The 22,511-nt window shown below is 39.0% G+C and overlaps 1 protein-coding gene across 2 annotated transcripts in view; it reads right to left on the bottom strand.

The window, feature by feature from the left end:
* Positions 1 to 22,511, bottom strand: part of LOC127962016 (leucine-rich repeats and immunoglobulin-like domains protein 1) — a 57,122-nt gene that overhangs the window by 8,372 nt on the left and 26,239 nt on the right. Inside the window, exons 2-5 of one of the 2 annotated variants that reach the window (XM_052561413.1) lie at positions 21,291 to 21,326; positions 20,879 to 21,151; positions 5,656 to 5,982; positions 1,250 to 1,537 (exon numbers count right to left, since the gene is read on the bottom strand). In XM_052561413.1, the coding sequence (XP_052417373.1) occupies positions 1,250 to 1,537; positions 5,656 to 5,982; positions 20,879 to 21,151; positions 21,291 to 21,326 (924 nt within the window). The remainder of the gene's footprint in view (positions 1 to 1,249; positions 1,538 to 5,655; positions 5,983 to 20,878; positions 21,152 to 21,290; positions 21,327 to 22,511) is intronic. The other variant, XM_052561414.1, reaches the window with a different exon arrangement.

The raw sequence follows: 22,511 nt of genomic DNA on the forward strand, positions 1-22,511 counted from the left end.
AATAATCTGTAATGTGCCCACTGCACCGACTACTTAGTATTACCCAACCTGCTTTCTCTACCGAGTTTGTTCACTATTTTGCGCAGTCGCTGGGATGAATGGGTGGAGAAAGCTAACGGAAAGATGAAAAGGACTCTGAAAGGCTGCCAGACAATGATTTTTCATTGTTGGTCGACACCAGCCAAAAAAAAAGAAAAGAAAAATCCTGACCAAACGGAGGTACCCCTATTGCTAAGTTAGCTGTTAAGTTAGCGCAGTGTTTCTCGAAGTGTGGGTGAACACTGCTGGGGAATAGAGACATGACAAGTGGGGCGCGACAAACAGGTTTTGTGGCCATCTTCTTAATTTCTTTATTTATTGACCATAAACTCAAAACAAAGACACGTTTGAATGTAAGTTATTGATCGTAGTATCACTTTATGATTTCCATGGAGACGTGTCATTCATTGCTCTTCACACCGCAGCCACTATATCACTGAATGAATGATGATCTGCTTTTTATTCCTTTTTTTATTAAAATTTTCAAAAAAAAATTATCTATAGCAGTATATATCTGATTTTCCGATTGTCAAATATGTGGAAGTGGATGTTTTGTTGTTCAAACACCTTTAAAACGATCGTGTTAGTTGAGCTGTATGCGCAACGTATTTTAGGTATCTATCTTATTAAATACCTAACAAAATACATACAATATTAGGAATTTACCACCTCCGGCTCAATTTGAGATTATTATTATTAATTTTATTTATTTTTTTAGGAGATCAATTCTTTTACACAAGAAAATTACTCAATAAATGAATAAATTTGCCATGAGTTTACCCCCCCCCCCCCTCCCCCCAATACAAATTTTGTTAATTATAGCAAAATACAGTTACTAATATTTTTTATACTTTAAATACGTAACGCTGTTACATATATTTCATTACTCCCCAGCCCTGCTTCCATCAACTACAAGAGTGTTACTTCTGTTAACTTTGTTGTTTACAGCTGCTTCTCAATGAATTAGAAAGTCGAGGAAAAGTTCATTTATTTCAGTAATTCAACTCAAATTGTGAAACTCATGTATTAAATAAATTAAATGCACACAGACAGAAGTAGTTTAAGTCTTTGGCTCTTTTAATTATGATTTTGGCTCACATTTAACAAAAACCCACCAATTCACTGTATGTATTTTTCTATGTGTATATAAACTGTTTTCCCTAAACATTAGTTGGAAACACCATTTAGGAGACGATGATATTAATCTTACCTGTCACAGTGAGATTAACAGCAGATCTTGACTGTGATGAGTTTGGTCTCTGATCTCTCTGTCCTCTACACCAGTACTGACCCTGATCAGATGTAATTACTCCTCTGATAGTGAGAGTGTCTCTGTTTACAGTGTAACGATCAGACGTCTGTGATATTACACTGTCTGTGTCTTTATACCACTCATATCTCCAGTTACTGTGAGACTCAATCACACACTTCAGATTGACTGTCTCTCCAGTGAATACAGGACTGTCTGGAGTCATAGTCAGTGAAGATCTGGGGGAATCTGGGAAGAGAGAAGACAGAGCTCTTTCAGTCAGAAACATGATCTGATCGTCTGAGTTCGTGTGTTTGTGCGACACTGATGATGGTAAAGGCCTCTCTGTGTTGTTTTTTTTTTATTATTATTTTTATTTGTTTGCTTCTGTTAACTAAATGTTTTCATGCAAGTTCTTCTGAGAACTTTAGATATAGTAAGGTTAATAATTGTTAACCTGTTTATTTATTTATTTATTTTTTATTATGTTAATATGTAATGTTTGGTTAGTAAATAAAATAAATAAATAAATGCAAACTTTCAGTGTAACTGTCATAAAGATAAAGTCACATTGAGAAACAGTCCACTTTCTTCCATCTGTATTTTCTCTGTATTTCTCTGTATATATGTGATCTGTGTTGGTAAAATGAGTTTGAATACACACAGATGAATTACGAGCTACAGACAAAACAAGTGAAATGTCAATTTTGGTTGAATAAGGTTTTCACAAAATGAGTTCATTAAACTCTGGTCTAGTGATCCCAATGCTCCACATAAGCAGTTAAACATCTAAAAATGTCTTTATTTGTGTGCTTTCTAAAGTTTTGAGTATTTTTCTGCTCATTACTTCTCCTCAGCACAAGTGTGATGTTGTTGTAAAGTGCTTCAATCCAGCTGTGAATATTCAGAGCAGATCCTCGATGTCTTGAGTCTGAACCAATCAAACATCATTTTCAGAGCTGTGCTGATGTAAACAAACCAGCTTGTTGCTAAGCAGCAAATAACACCTTTAGTGATTGTTCAGAACTCACTGCACGGTGCTTTGTGTCTTAGCTTTTAATTCATAAGAGATCAATCCATGCAGGATAATATTGTCTGACTGCTGTGACAGAAGAATGATGTGGACTACAATACTTCAGACACTTTGGCTGTTTCTCACAAAACTATTGTATAAAGGTAGAAGAGCTGGAATATAACACATGGGTCACTTGTTTCTTGAAACAATCAGTGTTTTAGATCGTTTTTGAACTTTGAAAACTACTGTCACCATTAATAAGCAGTGTTGGGGGTAACACATTACAAGTAACATGAGTTACGTAATCAGATTACTTTTTTCAATTAATTAGTAAAGTAACTAATTACTTTTTAAGTTACCCCCCCCCCCCCCCCCCCCTCCACCCCTAATGTATTGATTGAAAGCTCTCCTGTCTCCATGTCGACAGATATCAGGAGTAAGATGTTACTTTAGTTCTAGAATAAATGTGAACATGCATTCATTCATCACGATCACTCACCTCAAAAAAAATAAATAAATAAATAAATAAATAAAAATCAGATTTTGTTTTCCTCAAAATTAATAAAAACTGTTAAAAGCAAATCAGAATATGACGACTCAAATCTGCAATAATTAAATGTTAAATACAAATATCCTTTATCTGTTTTAATTTGCTGTTGACCTTGCTGTTGACAAAAATTACTCAAGACAAACCAATATTTCGTCTTTTTTATTGCTGACTAGTGTTGAACTCTTCTTCTGTTCTACTGTACAGATGTGAATTGATATTTTCTTCATTATTCAGACATTAGCTCAAAGCCATCTGATGTTCACTCATCTGAACACATAAACCTAACATACTGTCTATGGCTCTCAAATCACTGCTTATTAAAATTCAGTGTTGACATATTTTGTATACCTCAATCTGAATTAAGGTCATTTGTTTTATAATTTTGTTACTGACTATTTTTTTTTTTTTTGTAAATTAAATTTTTGTAAAGGTAACTGAAAAGTAACTACATATATAGACACATTTACTCTCTATAATGAACAGATTTTTTTCCACAGATCGATATATATATATATATATATATATATATATATATATGTAAATGTGTCTTTTTATAGAAGACTTGGATTTTAAAAAAATGCAAACTTTGAAAAGGTAAATGGTTAATTGTCTGCATTTATATAGCACTTTCAACCGACCCCATGGCCATCCAAAGCGTCTGTACTCGGGACTGTTCCAGCTGTAGCAGACATACTGTAGGTACAGTAGGAACAAAAAAGAAAAAAACTTCCTGGGTTTATGAGATTGCTGTGGCAAATATGACCTACTTGTGGATGATAATAATTATTAATATATTAGTAGACAAATAAAGGAACTGTCATATGAAAAATCACTTATTTTCTGTCCCTGGTTTTTGTGTGGTAAAGGTAAAAGCAAAAAGTGTACCAACTGTACCTGGTCTACCGCCGTTTTTGTGATGTTATGCATAGTATAGTTGCACTAATCTATACACAGGAACATGCAGATATTTTAAAGCAAAATCATAGTGGCTAAAACACCTAGTGGTAGGAGTAGTATTTGACTTTGTACTTTTACTTGTAACTGAGTATTATTTCAGCGATGTAAAAATACTTGTACTTAAGTGCACTTTTTCAGTACTTTCTACCTCTGATTTTAATAATCAAAAGACCCTTTTGTTTAATAGAAAAATATCATGTATGTTAAAAAGGTTCTTCACTGAACCATTAGAGCCAATCAGAAGCTGTATTTTAATAGTGTACCTATAGGGGAAGTTCACACAGAAATATTATGATCTTCAAGTTAGGAATGTCAACGATTAATCGTTTGATCGATAATTGCTGAAAAATTTGATACTTTAAAGAAAATGCATAGCCAAATGTAATAGTCCTAAAATAAAAATAAGTTTGTTTTCATAAAAAAATGGGAAATATATCTGACTTGATTAAGATAACAGATTTAAAACAGAAGTGTGTTGTGGTGCTCCATAAACAAGTTCAACGAAAGGAAAGGATGACAACACACATTCTGTTTGTGTGCTTTATTTTACAACATTTTACAAATCTTCTTTTTTGTTGTTGTTGTTGCACAAATGAAGGTAAACAATCTTGTGGATTATATTTCACTCCAAAAAGGAGTTTTTTTTATTTTTTTAGTCTTAGCTGTTCAATTGTGCTGCACCTCACAAATTCTAGCTATTCAAACTTATATTGCAGTCTAAAGAGAATGAGATTTTCTGTCTATATGCGAAAGCATGTAAAGTACAAGACTAATAGTTTACATTATTAATAACAGTTTAACTTTCAAATACATTGCACATATGGAAACATTTGGATTTGTTCTGAGTGGGATGTGAGCAATAACCTCCAAATCCAGCCAAACCCAAGCTAACTCCGTCCTCGCCTGCACACGCGCACACTCTGTCACGATATAATGCACTGAAAATTACAGGTTTTTAAAAACAAGTAGGCCAATTACAAATCAGACATTTTGCAGAACAGGATCCAGTAGGATCAAACTTAGTACTTGTAATAGTAACAGATAAAAATGGTTAATGTGAGCAACAGTGTGTTTTGCAGCAGCGCTGATGGAAGCGGTTCACTTACTGCGCAGCACAGACACACACGCCACAGTTATGTTTGAGATCATTTTATTATAAATGCCATAATGTCCATTTAAAACATTGCAATTGTGTGTTAAAATACAACAACGAGCGCCAGGAAACTATTTAAAGAAGCACTTCATCATTCAGTAAAGTGATCTTAAATGTATGGTGCACGCTCTTCATTTAATCAAATGATAAAAATCACACCTATTTATTTTATAATCCTGCTACTAGCTTTTTCTTCAAGCTAAAACCCCTTTAATTCGGGGAGACACCTTTTTTTTTTTGTTTGCACATCGTGTCATACCAGTGACTGCACCGCTGCAATAGACACATTTTGCAGAAATAAGATTAAAGATTAATTGATCATAGAAATGAAAATTTACATCCCTAGTTCAGCTCTGTGCTCACACACATCAGACACACACCACACACACAAGTCTTTAGCTGTTGTGTTCTTATAGTGTCATGAGTGTTGTGTTTTTAAGATGACGCTTCATACTTCAGATTTAAAATACATTTTGAGATTCCTGTAACCAGTTCATTGTTGCATCTGTTGTGAACACAAGAACAGCTCCTGTGTGAACATCTCTTTAATAAGTTAAAAGAAAATAATCAAACCCTCAAATGAAGTGGAACAATCATATTTATGATTGGTGTGAATGTAACATCTGAGAATGAGAAAGTCTTTTGATTGGATGTGTGATCATACAAGTGCAGGACAGTGATATTCAACTCACCTTTCACTGAGAGAGAAACAGAGCTCCACTGAGATGAGACTGATCTTATCTGTCCTCTACACCAGTACTGACCCTGATCAGATGTAGTTACTCCTCTGATAGTGAGAGTGTCTCTGTTTACAGTGTAACGACCAGACGTCTGTAACATTACACTGTCTTTATCCCACACATATCTCCAGTTATATGTTTGGTCAATTCTCCATATCCATCCCCTGTAACTGTAACTGTCACTGTAACTGCGAGTCTCAATCACACAGGTCAGATTGACTGTCTCTCCAGTGAATACAGGACTGTCTGGAGTCACAGTCAGTGAAGATCTGGATGAATCTGGGAAGAAAGACAGAAAACATAGTGACTCAAACAAATCTTTCCCTCAAACTGTGTAAATGTTTCACAGAACTGAACATTTGATCCATGCACACATCCAGTGAAACGACAGACTTCTGTTTAGTGACGGATGCTGGATTTCTCAGTTTATTACATTCAGTTCATTTTAACCAGGAGCTGCAGCTCTGCAGAGTTTAGCTTCATCCTTAATTAAACGAGTCATTCATGAAACCAGTGACTTTTCCACTTGGAATAATAATAATTAAAAAGAAATTGAGTGAGGAGACCGGGTATGGTTGTATTTATATAGGCACTGAATAACTTTTTTCTTCAGCGCCTAAAATTACCTTTTTTTTTTTTAGGCTACACGTCTAAAACTTTTAGGCAAAGTACCCACATGTTTGTACTACAAATGGCAACAATTTAAATGTATTCAACTATATCACAGACTTTGTGAGATGATGACAAATACAAGGTGGTCCTTTGGGGTACTGGGGTATGTTGTAACAGGTAGACAAAATATACAAAACTAAGGGTACTCCAAGTGATATGCCACAACAACAGTTTTATTTTAAATGAATGGATGCAACAATAAATATGTGTGAATATGGGAAGTGTATGAGCATATTGTGTGTGTGCATGTCTGTACGTGCACATTCATATTTGTGTGTGTGTGTGTGTGTGTGTTCTTGTTTTTGTGAAATATCAGGACACAACTCTGTATAATGACATGGGTATGACACAGGTATTACAAGGAGAGGGTGACTTATGAGGACATAACCCATGTCCCCATTTTTTAAAACGCTTATATTTTTTGAGAAAGTAAAAATGCACAAAGTTTCCTGTGAGGGTTAGGGTTAGGTGTAGGGTTGATGAAGGGCCATAGAATATACAGTTTGTACAGAATAAAAACCATTACACCTATGGGATGAACACACTTTACACAAAAAGTGTGTGTGTGTGTGTGTGTGTGTGTGTGTGTGTGTGTGTGTGTGTGTGTGTGTGTGTGTGTGAGAGAGAGAGCAAATTAACAGAGATATGTATATCTCCACTCCAGAGAATGAACAAATGAAATGCATTCTTTACCAGTCACAATGATGACAAGAACAAAAAAATAAAATACAAATTCACTGAAAGTCTGGGGTTCTGCTTCATAAACGAGCCAAACCAATCAGGCCCGGCCATTTTCTTCTCATTTTCTTCTCTGGCTGATGACAAAGACTCGTCCTGCTCCCTGGCGAAGACCTGGTGAGGACTGTAGTATCCTACATGAGGAAGGTCCCTCAATCCCTGGTCTTTCAGTTCTTTATATTTCTGCCAATATCTGTTCAAGTTTACATGGCAGATTCTGTGGGATTTTGCCACTGCCCCAACAGACTTTCCTTTCCTAACTTTCTCTGCTGCTCTTTTTAAAAGACTAGCATCGACTCCAATATCTGTTTTTCCCAACCAAGTTCTAGGCATTCTGTAGTATTGTTAAAATCACAAAAATGTTCTTGGTTGTATGTAAGGGGATGGTTGTAACACTTTGAAAACACGTGTTACAAGCTACCCCTTCACTATCACCCATTGTTTAGCAAGCTGTATTAGCATGGTGCTTTGAAATTGGCAGAAGGTTGATACACCATTCTTTACTAGAGAAACTACAGTTTGACCTGATATAACTCATACAACATTATCTACAACGGTAGAAGTACTAAACAAAAAATGATCTTGTTATTTTTTTTTTACTTTCTTACCTCAGAATTAGATTTTCTGCTGTAGCTTCAGGAGACATAGCAACACAGACTGGAAAACCTCCATGTGGGATTGTAAAGGAAGCCTGATGAAACTGAAAATGTCACATGACTCCTATCTTGTCCCTGATTCATGAATTGGTAGTGTTACAACTCTCCCCGTGTTACAACCATACCCAGTCTCCCCTACATTTAATCCACTTTTTTGATATACATGAAATTAAGACACCCTTATAATGACAAGAAATTGTCTGTCATTTATTATTTTATCTTTTCTACCTCATGTTTTGGTATTTTTGTCAACCCTGTTACCGACACAAGCATTAGATACTATAGTTTAATTAAGAGCTATGTGATAGTTTTATTTCATATGAGCAACATTTTAGCCCCTCTTTTGTGACACTCACAAAATAAGTTTTGTTGAGATTATAACTTTTTGTTTTCTTTAATTTTATTTAAATAGGATTTTATTTTATTCTGATTTATATAATTGAATATCAATGAGAGATTACGAAAAAGCACACAATGACATGCATTTCATAAAATGGCCACTGGTTGGCAGTCACCACGAGCAGCGTCACACTGCAAGAGGGTCTGGATGCAGACTTGCACTTGCATTCTCATGCAGTGTCCGAAACCGTTTTTCATACATTATTTATATGAAAATATGTTATCTTGTCTTTTTCTTGCAGGACTAGTAGGCCTACTAATTTAGTTTGAATCATTTAATCGCCACTACAGCGTATTGTCTTGTTTTGTGTTGATTATAAGTGACGTCCACAGGTAGCGGAGAGTGCAAGTAGCGATTGCAAGTGACATTGTAATTTAGTTTCTATTTTCATGTCTTCGCCACCTGGCTACTGTTGTAAAATGTTGAGAGATTCAAACAAAAAGTTACCAATAGAACAAAATAATAATAATAATAAAAAAAAAAATACTGCAGTTGACATTGCTAGCGGAAGTCTGAGATTGCAAGTGCAAGTCTGCAGCCAGACCCTTCTCTCTCGCTGGGTCACTGGGTCAGAGCAAGATGAGCTCATAATCTGAGTGAATGGAGAATGAGCAACTGATTTCTCTGTAATATTTCTAATATTTGCAGAGCACTCCTATCAGAGGATTATCTATATATCTGCCAGCGGTGATCCAAACATAATCCAAATGGACTTGACTTGAACACATTCAATACACCACAAAGCACAAAGGCAACATGATGACTACTTATAGAAAACAATCAGGGTCACAGAATACACGAACAAAAGAACCAATCAGAACATGACACACAGACAAGGGGGTAACATGACAGAAGAAGGGCCATGACTTAACTCCAAAATAAAGACATGAAAACATGACACAAACCCCACATTACACTGTCACCCCTGTTACCCAAATGTCAAAACCTGTTACCCTGAAAAGTAACAGGGATGACAGTAACAGGTCTGACCATTTCAAACTAATTTCCTATTTTCTAGTCACTTCACAAAAGCACACATTGTACCTTTTTAAAGGATTGTACTTGTAGATAGTGATTGTATTAAAAGTAGGGGTGCTCCGATCATGATCGGCCGATCGTTAATGCGCATCTCGTCAGTAAAGCCGGTTTTCTAATCGGCGGTTAATTCCATCAGGTGCGTGATTTCACATAGAGCAGCTGTTACAACACAGAGCCGTTGTTAACTGAGAAGATGCACCAATAACACTGAAAATTAACGTGATTTGCGCATCTTCTCAGTTAACAACGGCTCTGTGTAGTAACAGCTGCTCTATGTGAAATCACGCACCTGATGGAATTAACCGCTGATTAGAAAACCGGCTTTACTGACGAGATGCGCATAACGATCGGCCGATCGTGATCGGAGCACCCCTAATTAAATAATCGTTGAAAATGTGATTTAAAAAAATATAAATTTGCCTTCATTTTGCAAATTAAATGTCCTGCTGAAAAAGAAAAATCATAGTGAGGATTGATCTTTATTGTTATATTTAATCTATGTTTGATTATTTCTTAGGGATGCAAGAGGCACTGATTTTGTGGAATGATCCAAACACAACTGATTCTGCTAATTGTAACAAATCACTGCTCTTAAGATTGGGATGAAGATCCAGATTTTATGTGAGGGATAATGCACATCCAGCCAGTTGTTCTCACAGAATAAACCACGACAGGTAACACACAGTTGTAACAGACAAAGGGTCAACCATAGGACAAACAATCGAAACAACAGATAAAACACCAGAGAAAGAAAAAAACTGGAAAAAAACAGAGAGCTCAGAAATGAGTAAAACACCAACAAGACTTCACAATGAGACTCAGACCCATCAGGGACCACAGTCACAAAACATCTTAAGACTAAAGTAGATCATAACCTGCAGATCTAGAAGAAACTCTTAAAAATAATGAGTGTGTCAGTCCTAATTTTAAAGGGGGGTTAAATGCTATTTCATGCATACTGAGTTTTTTACACTGTTAAAGAGTTGGATTCCCATGCAAAACATGGACAAAGTTTCAAAAATTAAGTTGTACGTTTGAAGGAGTATTTCTGTTCCAAAAATACTCCTTCCGGTTTGTCACAAGTTTCGGCAAGACAACCCAGCACAGATTACCAAAAAAAAAAAAAAACAGCATTAAGGGACCAGTGGATGGAGTTTATTTTAACAGAGCATCAACGGAGTTGTGCAAGTGTTTGTGTTTGTTCACTGCATTTCGAAGATGCTTGTTTTACAAACAAGGCCCAGTTTGACGCTGGATTTGCACATCGTTTATTTCTTAAGGATAATGCAGTCCCAACGAAAAAGGGTCACGATCGTGTGTTGGAACCACATGCGGTGAGTAAAACTGCTTCAAATATTTCTGTGTTGTTAACTTAGCTATCGGCGCGTAAGCACATCGAGTAAACAACATGCGATGTTGTCATCAAACTGCAATTTCCACATGTACAGCTTAAAAAAAAAAAAAAAAAAAAAAAAAAAAAACATAAAGTGGAACTTAGTCATTTTCCAAAACCGCTAAGCAAATATATACAGTTTCAGTACATACCACATAGAGACGTCGTTGCTGATGCTGCTCTTGTTAAATTTCAGCCTCTGGATCTGATTCTGGATCATAAATAAACGGCTGAATCTGACTGTAAGCCATGGTTTGATTTGGATGATGGTTTTTTTCCTCACGGTAATGTCACAGCTTCCAAACGCTCTCAACGCAAATTAACGCTTACTCGCGCTCGTGATTCTTTAGCTCCGCCCACACGTCATGCCTCCAGACACTCATGTTTTTTTCCGGGAAAAAACGGTACAGACTATCTTTCTCTTATAAATATAATAAAACTAAAGACTTTTTGGAGTTATGAAGGATGCAGTACTACTCTATAGGTACTCAAGATTAACAGGATATTGAGTGAAAACGAGCATTTCAGACATCAGAAGACTACAGAGAACTTTTCGGACTGCTGAAAGGATTATTGGTGCTCCCCTGCCCACGCTTCAAGAACTGTATACATCCAGAGTGAGGAAAAGGGCTCAGAAAATCTGTCACAAACACAGCCTCTGTGGCTCCCTCCGATCACCACCAGAGGGAACCGTCGCCCGAGTATTAACCTCTTTCAAAACTCCATTTCCCATAACACCCCGTACCTGGGGCTGATTACCTGCACAGGTGTCGCTCATCTCCATCCCCTATTTAATGAACTCGCCCTGTTCTCTCAAACGCAAAGTCTTGTTTTGCCCATGCAGATATTACCGAGCGTTTTCCCATTGTTTGATCTCCCGTGTATGACCTGGACTGCTTATTGGACTCTGATTCTTTGCCGCCTGCCTTACCGACCACTGCCTTGTTCTCTCGTCTCTGCCTGCCAGCTGCCAGCCCTGATTCTACGCTCTGTCAAGGTTTATGATTCCGATTTGTCTACGTTGTATCTAACGCCCCTGATTGATCTGTTTCTGTTTACTCTGTTGATTATTGAAATAAAGCTGCTTATGGATCATAACGCCCCTGACTCAGCGTTACAGAAGACTTTGCCAGATATTGATCCAGCGGCTTTTTTCCAGATCACGGCAGAAGTATCCGCTCAAGCCGCGGCGCTGACAGCCCATCAGCAGCAGCTGAATCGACTCACCTCTCTCACCGAAGAAATGATCCGAACCCTCCAATCACTCCGCCTGCAAACCCCGGAGGGAAATATTCCAGCAGCACCTCAACCACAGCAAATGGCCGCCGCCGTGGCCACACCTCCCGCTTCAGTAAGCCCGCGCTTGGCGTTCCCAGAAAAGTTTGATGGATCACCTGCCAGATGCAAGGGGTTCCTATTACAATGTTCGATGTTTGTTAACCAGCAGCCCTCGTTATATCCCACAGAGGACAGCCGAATTTCGTTTGTGTGCTCTTTGCTCACGGGGAGAGCACTAGAGTGGGCCACAGCCATCTGGAACGGTGATCGATCAGTTTTCACCACCTTTTCAGCATTTCTGCTCCGATTCAGAGGGGTTTTCGAACATCCCGCGGGAGGAAAGGAGGTTGGCGAACAGCTTATCGCACTCCGTCAAGGAGGAAGATCGGCCGCAGATTATGCTCTCTCATTCCGCACCCTAGCTGCACAAACTGGCTGGCCAGACGACCCTTTACGCCTGCACTTCAGGAGGGGACTGGATGCTGAGCTGCAGACCGAACTAGCCTGCCGAGATGAGGGCAAAACCCTCGAACAACTCATCGATCTGTCCATCAAGGTAGACAATCTGATTCGGGCACGTCGGCCCCGATACCGAACTTCATCACTCACCCCAGTCAACAGCTCAAGCCCGGATCCAGAACCCATGCAAATCGGAGTTACCCGATTAAGCGAGGAGGAAAAGTCACGCAGGCGACAGCACAACTTGTGTTTATACTGTGGCTTGGCTGGACATCTACGGGCTTCATGCCCCACTCGACCACCGCGACATTCAGCTGTGGTGAGTTATCCTTCTAGATCTTCCTCTATGTTAGAAATACCAGTCATGTTATATGTAAACTCTGCAGACCCGGTACCGGGTCCGAAAATAGCATACCACATGTTTGTGTCTCATTTGCATATCCTTCCTTATATGGCATTTGCCCAAAAATGGGTTCATTTGAAAGCTTAGAGTGTTTTCTTTACAAAGAATACCATTAATTGGGGTTTTATGATACATAAAGTAGTCAAATTAAGCTAAGAAATATATTTCCCCCCCCCATAAATTTCCATCTAACGATTGCGAATACGTTTTCGTAAGAATGTGTATTTAAAATATTTTTCACAAAACAGTCAAGTCATATATCACAAGAAAGCTCTCATTCTCAGGAATCTGATGATGTAGATCATTTTATTGTGTGACAATCACAGATCGAATGATCTTCAACAGAATCGCGATGTAAAATTTCTCACCTTATTATTTATACATTTTGCACCGCTTCAGTCAGCCGCAAACAGCCACGCATACCTATATACTCGATATAATCTTTTAGATTAGAATCTCTTCTTTCAAACAAGACCATTTTTACGTTTCTGCGTGCTTCCATTGCTGAGATATAAAGCGTTCTGTACAAGTGCGCAATAGAGGTCCAAAGCCCTGTGAGCGCTGACCAGACCTCTAACTCATATGATGCGCACTAAAGCCTTTTTCCTGCTATACACATCTGATCTCTTTGTGAAGCGCTATTAGTCCTAATAGCTGTCACTCAAAAGCCGTCTGAACCAGTCAGAGGTGCGAATAGCCGCAACAGGGGGGTCACTTACTGCCCCGTCCTGTTTCCGTCCGGTGACGTCACAGAACCGCTGACCGATGGGAAATTGAGTGTTTGGCTGCTTCTAAACAAAGACCACGCGAGGGGGAAACTACACGCGGAAGAATCTCCGGATTAACAATGAATAATATTCATAATACAAGTTATGGAGGACCACCGTCGCCGTGGAGAGGTCAGGACGCGCATCTGGTAAGCGTATACGCGTGATACTTGCTTTTATACATTTCATTCTTTATTTTGAAGCCTCGAAGCTCCGCTAGCCATAAGCTTATCTGTTTATTTTCATAATTTTCATATTTGACCGCATTTCAGTGAATATACAGTAAACAGTACAGTATACTGGGTGGATGAACATAAATTAGTTTGTTGACGCTCCGAAGTTCGCGTTGAAGCTTCGGGGACGCGGATTTATCGCTGGTTTTGAATAATAACAAACAGACACGCTATAAATATGAAATATCATACATGCTTGAGACAGGCAAGGTCTCCCAATCTTTACATGATGCAGAATAGACATAAATGAAATGATATTAAGCTGGAAATTGTGGATTCTATTTAAGACTGTGACAGACCAGATATTTTAATAATTCTATGCATGTCGCTATTGCCTAATATGATTTATTCTAAACATACACACAAAAAAGCACATTGTATTGAGATGGTTCATCATATGTGAAACAACATAAATAATACTATTTGTCACAAACAGCAGCTTTTTATGTAACTTCTGAGTGTTTTCTGTAAAATAATATACAGATATCACATTATTCCATACTGCAAGTGTGCAAAAGATGACTTCATACTTATTTAGACTAAAATTTTGTACAAAAATGGTATTATTCCTTCTTTCAGTTGGAATAGAATAACTTTTGCATAGATTAAGATAGAAAGAAATTTCTTTTTTCCTCTATTAGCTGACATGTGCTAGAAAAACATGAAATTGGACTAAAGTTACTAGGCCCTTCATTGCCTGAGCTATACTATTTCAAACTTCAGTTTACACAAATAAAATAAAAAAGCGCCTTGTTTTTTTCCCTATTTATTATAACACAGACAGCATATATTGTCATTTTTATCAATTTCAACAGTGTTTTATGTAATTTCAAAGGGTTTCCTTTAAAATGATACCAAACTTTGTCATCTCACACTTTTGAATGTGAATAGGGAAGCATTCAAAATTAGGAAGGAAAATGAAAAACGGAAATCCCCAAAATAGCATTTGTGCTTAAGAGGTTTTAATGGAATTAGCATCGAGGTGAGGGCATTGATTGATTCCGGAGCTGCGGGAAATTTTATTGATACCACTTTCATGGAGACTCATAACATCCCTTGTATTCCATGTACCTCTCACTTGGCAGTGGCAGCTCTAGATGGGTGACCGCTGGGCTCCGGTCGCATCCAAACCATCACTGAGGAGTTAGAACTCACCGTCGGGGCCCTCCATTCTGAAAAGATCCACCTCTACAGCTTCCAATCTCCTCATAACCCCATCATCTTGGGACTGCCCTGGCTGGAAAAACACAATCCAATCATCTCCTGGTCCAAGAAACAGATATCACAATGGTCAGATTACTGCAAACAACATTGTCTCCATTCCTGCACCCGACCCACGATCACTCATACTTCCTCATCGGCCTCTCAACTGCCTCAAGAGTATGACGATCTCCAGGAGGCTTTCAGTAAAACCAAGGCTGCGCAACTACCTCCTCATCGACCAGGCGATTGCGCCATTGAGCTGATGCCAGGCGCTCAACCACCCAAGGGCCGAGTGTTTCCGTTATCTCAACCCAAAGCCGCAGCCATGAAGGAGTATATCGAGGAGGAATTAGCCAAGGGATTCATTCGACCTTCAACTTCACCAGCTTCTGCAGGATTCTTCTTCGTGAAGAAGAAGGACGGAGGACTCCGCCCTTGTATAGATTACCGCGGCCTCAACGACGTTACGGTGAAGTACCGATATCCCTTGCCACTCGTCCCAGCGGCTCTAGAGCAACTACGCCGAGCAAAGTACTTCACGAAGTTGGACCTCCGAAGCGCCTACAACCTGATCCGAATTCGAGAAGGGGATGAGTGGAAGACGGCCTTTTCAACCACCACTGGGCACTACGAATACCAGGTCATGCCGTTCGACCTTTCCAACAGTCCTTCCGTGTTCCAAGCCTTTGTGAACGACGTATTCAGGGATATGTTGAATCGTTGGGTCATAGTCTACATAGACGATATCCTCATCTACTCCGAAACGTATACAGAACATGTGAAACAGGTCAAAGCCGTCCTCCAACGCCTAATCCAGCACCAACTGTATGCTAAACTGGAGAAATGTGAATTCCACAAGCAGACTATCTCCTTCCTGGGTTATGTAATCAGCGCTGGAGGAGTAGCCATGGAGGAGGGGAAGGTTCGCGCTGTAGTCAACTGGCCCCTACCCCAGACTCTCAAAGAACTACAACGCTTCCTGGGTTTCGCTAACTTCTATAGAAGGTTCATCCGCGACTTCAGCTCCATAGCAGCACCAATGACTTCTATGGTTAAGAAGGGCTCTCAGCGTCTCCACTGGTCCTCCGCCACCCTCAACGCCTTCCAGGCCCTCAAGGATAGATTCACCACAGCGCCCATCTTACATCATCCTGATCCAGAGCAGGAATTCATTGTGGAAGTAGACGCTTCAAGTTCAGGTCTCGGGGCTGTACTCTCACAACGTCAGGGAGATCCACCGAAATTATACCCATGTGCCTTTTATTCTCGGAAACTAAACGCAGCCGAGAGGAATTATGATGTTGGAGATCGCGAGCTCCTCGCTATGAAAGCAGCATTCGAGGAATGGAGGCACTGGCTAGAGGGGGCTAAACACACCTTCACAGTCCTTACGGATCACCGCAACCTTGAATACCTCCGGTCAGCCAAACGCTTGAATCACAGACAAGCCAGGTGGTCGCTCTTCTTCACAAGATTTAATTTTCAAGTCACTTATCGTCCGGGTTCCCAGAATACCAAAGCAGATGCACTCTCTCGTCTCTACGAAACCAACAACCAAACTCCAGACCACGAACCCATCATTCCTCCCACGATCGTTCTTGGACCCATCCAATGGGACATTATGACTGAGATCATTGAGGCCCAACGCATCGAACCTCCACCTCCTGAGACTCCCCAGAATCGCACATTCGTCCCTCAAACACTGAGACAACGAGTACTACATCAGGTCCACTCTACCCCAAGCTCAGGACACCCCGGTATAACCGCCACCATCCAGCTCCTATCTAACCGCTTCTGGTGGCCCTCAATGCAAGCAGACACCATCAATTACGTTAGAAACTGTATCACTTGCAACACCAACAAATCATCCCATCAATTACCCGCTTGTCTTCTTCACCCGTTACCCGTTCCTCAACGTCCTTGCTCCCACATAGCCATCGACTTTGTTACTGATCTGCCTCTCTCGCAGGGCAAAACCACAATTCTATCTGTGATCGACCGCTTCTCCAAAGCCTGCCGCTTCATCCCATTACCCAAACTCCCGACTGCCTTCGAAACAGCAGAGGCACTTTGTGAGAATGTGTTCCGGTTCTATGGCCTCCCGGAGGACATTGTCTCCGATAGGGGTCCCCAATTTACCTCCAGAGTATGGTCGGCATTCTGCCAACAGTTGGGCATCAATGTTAGTCTCACATCAGGTTACCACCCACAATCCAACGGACAGGTCGAACGTCTGAACCAAGAACTCTCCCGTTTCCTTCGATCCTACTGCAACCAGAATCAAAATGATTGGAGCCGCTTCCTTCTCTGGGCCGAGTACGCACAAAATTCCCTTCAAAAACCTTCCACTGGCATGACTCCCTTCCAGTGCATCCTAGGATTTCAACCTCCTCTCTTCCCATGGTCTGGCGAACCATCCGAATTACCTGCAGTTGATGCTTGGCTGAGACGCTGTGAGGAGACCTGGGACAGCGCTCATGTTCACCTTCTCCGAGCAGTTCGTCGGACCAGACATCAGGCCACGGACTTCCATCGAGATCACCCAGACAGACCCGCTCCTAGACCCCGAGGAAGACCCCGGCGACGATCACCTCATCGCGTCAGGAGCCGCTCGCAGGGGGAGGGCTCTGTCACAAACACAGCCTCTGTGGCTCCCTCCGATCACCACCAGAGGGAACCGTCGCCCGAGTATTAACCTCTTTCAAAACTCCATTTCCCATAACACCCCGTACCTGGGGCTGATTACCTGCACAGGTGTCGCTCATCTCCATCCCCTATTTAATGAACTCGCCCTGTTCTCTCAAACGCAAAGTCTTGTTTTGCCCATGCAGACATTACCGAGCGTTTTCCCATTGTTTGATCTCCCGTGTATGACCTGGACTGCTTATTGGACTCTGATTCTTTGCCGCCTGCCTTACCGACCACTGCCTTGTTCTCTCGTCTCTGCCTGCCAGCCGCCAGCCCTGATTCTACGCTCTGTCAAGGTTTATGATTCTGATTTGTCTACGTTGTATCTAACACCCCTGATTGATCTGTTTCTGTTTACTATGTTGATTATTGAAATAAAGCTGCTTATGGATCATAACGCCCCTGACTCAGCGTTACAGTATCCCTCACATCCAAGTCACCCCATCTTTGAACTTCTACCATCTGGCCGGCGCCTCAGAGCCGTAAATACCAGAACAGCAAGGCACAAGAACAGTTTCTTCCCCCAGGCAATCTACCTCATGAACAGTTAAATGTTCCCTACTTATGCTTATAAACGTGCAATATCCTTATATTTATTTGTTAACCCTCCATCCTAGAACATTCCTGCATCTCACTCAATCCTATTCCATTATCATTTATAGCACAATTGTTTATACACTTATTTATTTGCCAATTTGTAATATCTAATATGTAATATCAATATGTATATTGTTGTTTTTTTTTCTGTGTGTTGTTGCCACTGTGTACTGGAAGCTTATGTCACTAAAACATATTCCTTGTATGCGTAAGCATACTTGGCAATAAAGCTATTTCTGATTCTGATTCTGATTTCATCCCCCCTTTAAGACTCCTAATTGTGATCTTTAAGAGTATTTTCACAAAGTGTTTTAAAACTAAAATCAGGATGTAAATCTGTAAAAAGCTAGGGTTAGTCAAGAGGACTTCTATCACTAAAACCAAATCAAACCAAAGTGACTCGCTCATGTTTTGTTAGCTCCGCCCCTCACATACACAACTCAAGCAACGATTATGGCTGTATTATTATCTGCTGTATTAAACATATTTTCTTACTTTAAGGACACACTTTGGGAGCTGACGCTTGAAACAGAGAGTGCAGGAGGTTTAGACGCTCCAGACTGCTATGGTGTGGAAATAAGTGTCTTTATCAAAGCTGAAGGGAATAATAATACGATCACAGATGAACAAACAAGCGAACATGACACACGAGCATATTCAAGAAAAAGCCAGCATATATTAGTTCTGTGATATATATATATCTTTCTCTCACTTCTGCTGACTGTCATATGTGGAAGACTTAATAATAATAATTAATAATAAAGAACGTATGGAGGGAGCCTTCATTCATCCCCCAGAGCCGCGTGAGACACGTTTTATTACAGATGTGCACGCTTTATTTGACGTGTTTTGGACTTTTAAACAGAAACACCTGTCCTCTACAGTGATAGAGCTGACAAGAGCCAGGACACAATTTTAATATAACTACGATTGAATTTGTCTGAAAGAAGTAAGTCATGTACACCTTAATCAGGTATGAGCCCAGAATATGAACTCTATGCGTTTAATTACACATTAAGCATTTTTCCTCCCATAAACTCTTTGTCTGTAAATAGAAAATGTTTATTAAAAATGTTTAATGAGTTTGGTCTTTTTAAAACGTTTTAATGCATTACGGCATGTTAAGCATTTTCCTTTGAGTCTAATGGTTTTCTATGGGAGGAAAACGCTTAACAGGTAATTAAACACATTTTGTTCTTTTTCTGGACTCATCTGTTTGTCTGTGAATAGAATGCTTTATTATTAATGTGTTCACTGAGTTTGGTTTGTTAAAAACACAGTTTTAATGCATTAAACGTAGAATGTCCCGAATCATTCCAGCTGATTGAAAAGAATCGGCTCAGTATCGTCACAAAATGGGTATCGAAGAAGACAGCAATTTAATATATTAATTTAATAAAAATAGATGGTACTTTATAAAGTGTATCTCAATATTTGACAGTGACTGTGAGACAACTGCTGTTATATCTTAACACTGTTAAATTATATGAAACTGTTTGCTGAACAACTAAAATAAGAGCACGATGATCATGAAATTGAGTTTGTTACTATAGCAACAGATCACAGGTGTGTCCTTTCAGAATCATCACTGACCAATAGAAATAAAAGGTTCTCGATTTCTTCACTTTAAAATAACGAGCAGCAGCATATTTTTTCTGAAATAAAGGTCAAGAAAAAGTCTATGCATTGTGATGTAGTAAAGAAAATGTACGTTTCATAAGAATGTAAAAGGCAGACATCAGAAACATTAGACTATTACTGTTTTTTAACAACTGCATGACAGATAATTATATGTAACAATAATTGTCTTGTCATTCTATATAAAATAAAACAATACTGATACATCGTTTTCATTTCATTTCTCATTCTTTGATGATATGAAATAATCAAATATTAAGCCGGTGCTTCTCAGAGTGACACGTATCCTTCAGTCTTATCTGAGAACTACAGGTAACAGAGTTTTGTGTCCCTGACTTAAACTGTGTCTTTCTTACAGTCGACTGCAAGCTCACATTCATATCTGTCTGTGTTGTGCAGTGATCACATCTCAGAATACACTCAACACTGATGAGTGATGGACAGAACCGAGTATCACTCTTATATTTGCATCAATATGCTGTAATAACACAGATATTTTTATAGCGTACACCAGAAGAACCTGAGACAGAACTGAACTGTTTTCACTGATTTACTCAACAACACACACACCACGAGCATCAGCTATTATAACATCAACTCAGATACATCACACACACCCTTCCTTTTATTATTTCATAATCATTAAGAATACAGAAGATATGATCTACAGCTATTTCTGGTTCCTTGTGAATTTAAAAATGTGGATCTATTTATTCATACTGGGCAATGTATAACATATACATACATGATTATTCTATTTTTTTTTTTTTTTTTTTTTTTTTTACTTAAAGAAAAAGCACAGGGTTACAGTAAAAACATGAATCTGACTGATAGATATACTGTGTGCTGTTATTTCAGAGTTGCTGTTAATGTAATTATTTCAGCAAATAATTTTCTACATACATTCAGTTCATTTAAATCAGTCAGGGTTATATTCCTAAACTTATTCTCCCTAGACCAAAAACTATTGATGTTAAATGATGATTAAACAGATGTGAATCTGAACACTCACCTGATACAGTCAGTGTAACAGCAGAACTGATGTCTGATGATCTCTGTGAGTATGTGTGTCCTCTACAGCTGTATACACCACTGGAATACACATCAGTTGTGAAACTGATCTCTGTTGCTGTTGTTGTGTATGGATAGAATGTGTTTCCATTTTTAAACCAGCTGTATGTCCACTGAATGTGTCCTGCTCCCTGTATGTCACATGTGAGAGTGACTCTCTCTCCGCTGAACACACGCTCATCTGGAGTCACCTTCAATACAGCTTTTGGGCTCTCTGTATTAATACACACATGAGTAAATATTGATCATCTACATTATTATTGTATCAATCACTGTTATGAACTCAAAACCTCCTCATGAAACATCAGAGAACTAGAAAACTATTCAGATTTGTTAAATGTACAGCACAGTACCTTGAGTGAGTCCAGCGTGGATGAAGGACATCAGCACTGAAAACAGAAGAAACACAGATATGAAGCATTTCCATTCATTCAACACAATGCAGATCACTGAAACATGTCTAGAGTTTGAACTGAAAGTGTTTTTCTGTGTTTTGAAGCTCATCATGAGAACTGATGCTGGAGATTCTCCATCATTTAACATCAACACACACAATGACGTCACAGGACTCATGAACCGATACGAGAGTCGATTCACTGATGATTCACTGCTGCCCAGAGAAGCACTTTCAACCTCTGAGATTCACAACATACAACACATGAGTATATTCTCATCCACCAGACGTCTGTTTCTGTAACGCTGTCTGTTTAGCTTTTCATTGTGTGTTGTGTTTTTATAATTGTTTTTCTTTCTTTATATTTTAGTTTTTCTGTTTGTATAACTATACATGTCCAAATTAATTGTGTATTGTTTCCTCTGTTTGCTTCACCTGTTTATTTGCTCACTTTTTGTAAAACATGAAGGATGCTATTGAAATATATCAAATGTAGAATCATGCAGTTTTCTTCCCAGTAACTACAGACAGATTCAGACAATAAATGTTTCTCATGCTGACGTCTATAAAAATATATTAACACAACACTGGTTCATAGGATCACAACTCACTTCTGATCTGTGAATAAATCACCGTCTGAATCCATGAGTTTTAACACAAAGGAACACGCTGCTCGTGATGCTACACTGTAAACCCTGATAAGTTCACAGGACTCAAAAAATATTTTGTAACAGATTACACAAAAACATTTAAGTGATGTTTTTAAATGTTTTAAGTTTACATAAACTTAAAAAATGTAATTCCGGTTGCCTTAAATTATCTCAGAGTTATCTTAAATAATTATATTTCTGAACTTATAATTAGGGAGTAATTCACTCATAATTTTATCTATTTTTCAACTCCTATAATGTGGGAAATACACTCAAAATTAGGCTTTTGCTGTCCATCCTCAGTCTAACCACAGGCTCTACTCTTCACCACAACGGTAACACTACAAATCCAACATAACATAAACTTTTGTAAAATCTAATATAACACAACATTTATGTATTAACTTATGTCCCTCTATGTTAATCTTGTGTAAAAACACACAAAATAACACTTAATTTCTAAATTTATTTTCCTTGTTTTCTGAAGCAAAGCATGCTAGGAACTAGAAAACACAATCATTTTAAGTTCA

Source organism: Carassius gibelio, chromosome B7 (assembly GCF_023724105.1).
Source record: "Carassius gibelio isolate Cgi1373 ecotype wild population from Czech Republic chromosome B7, carGib1.2-hapl.c, whole genome shotgun sequence".
Classification (NCBI taxonomy): domain Eukaryota; kingdom Metazoa; phylum Chordata; class Actinopteri; order Cypriniformes; family Cyprinidae; genus Carassius; species Carassius gibelio.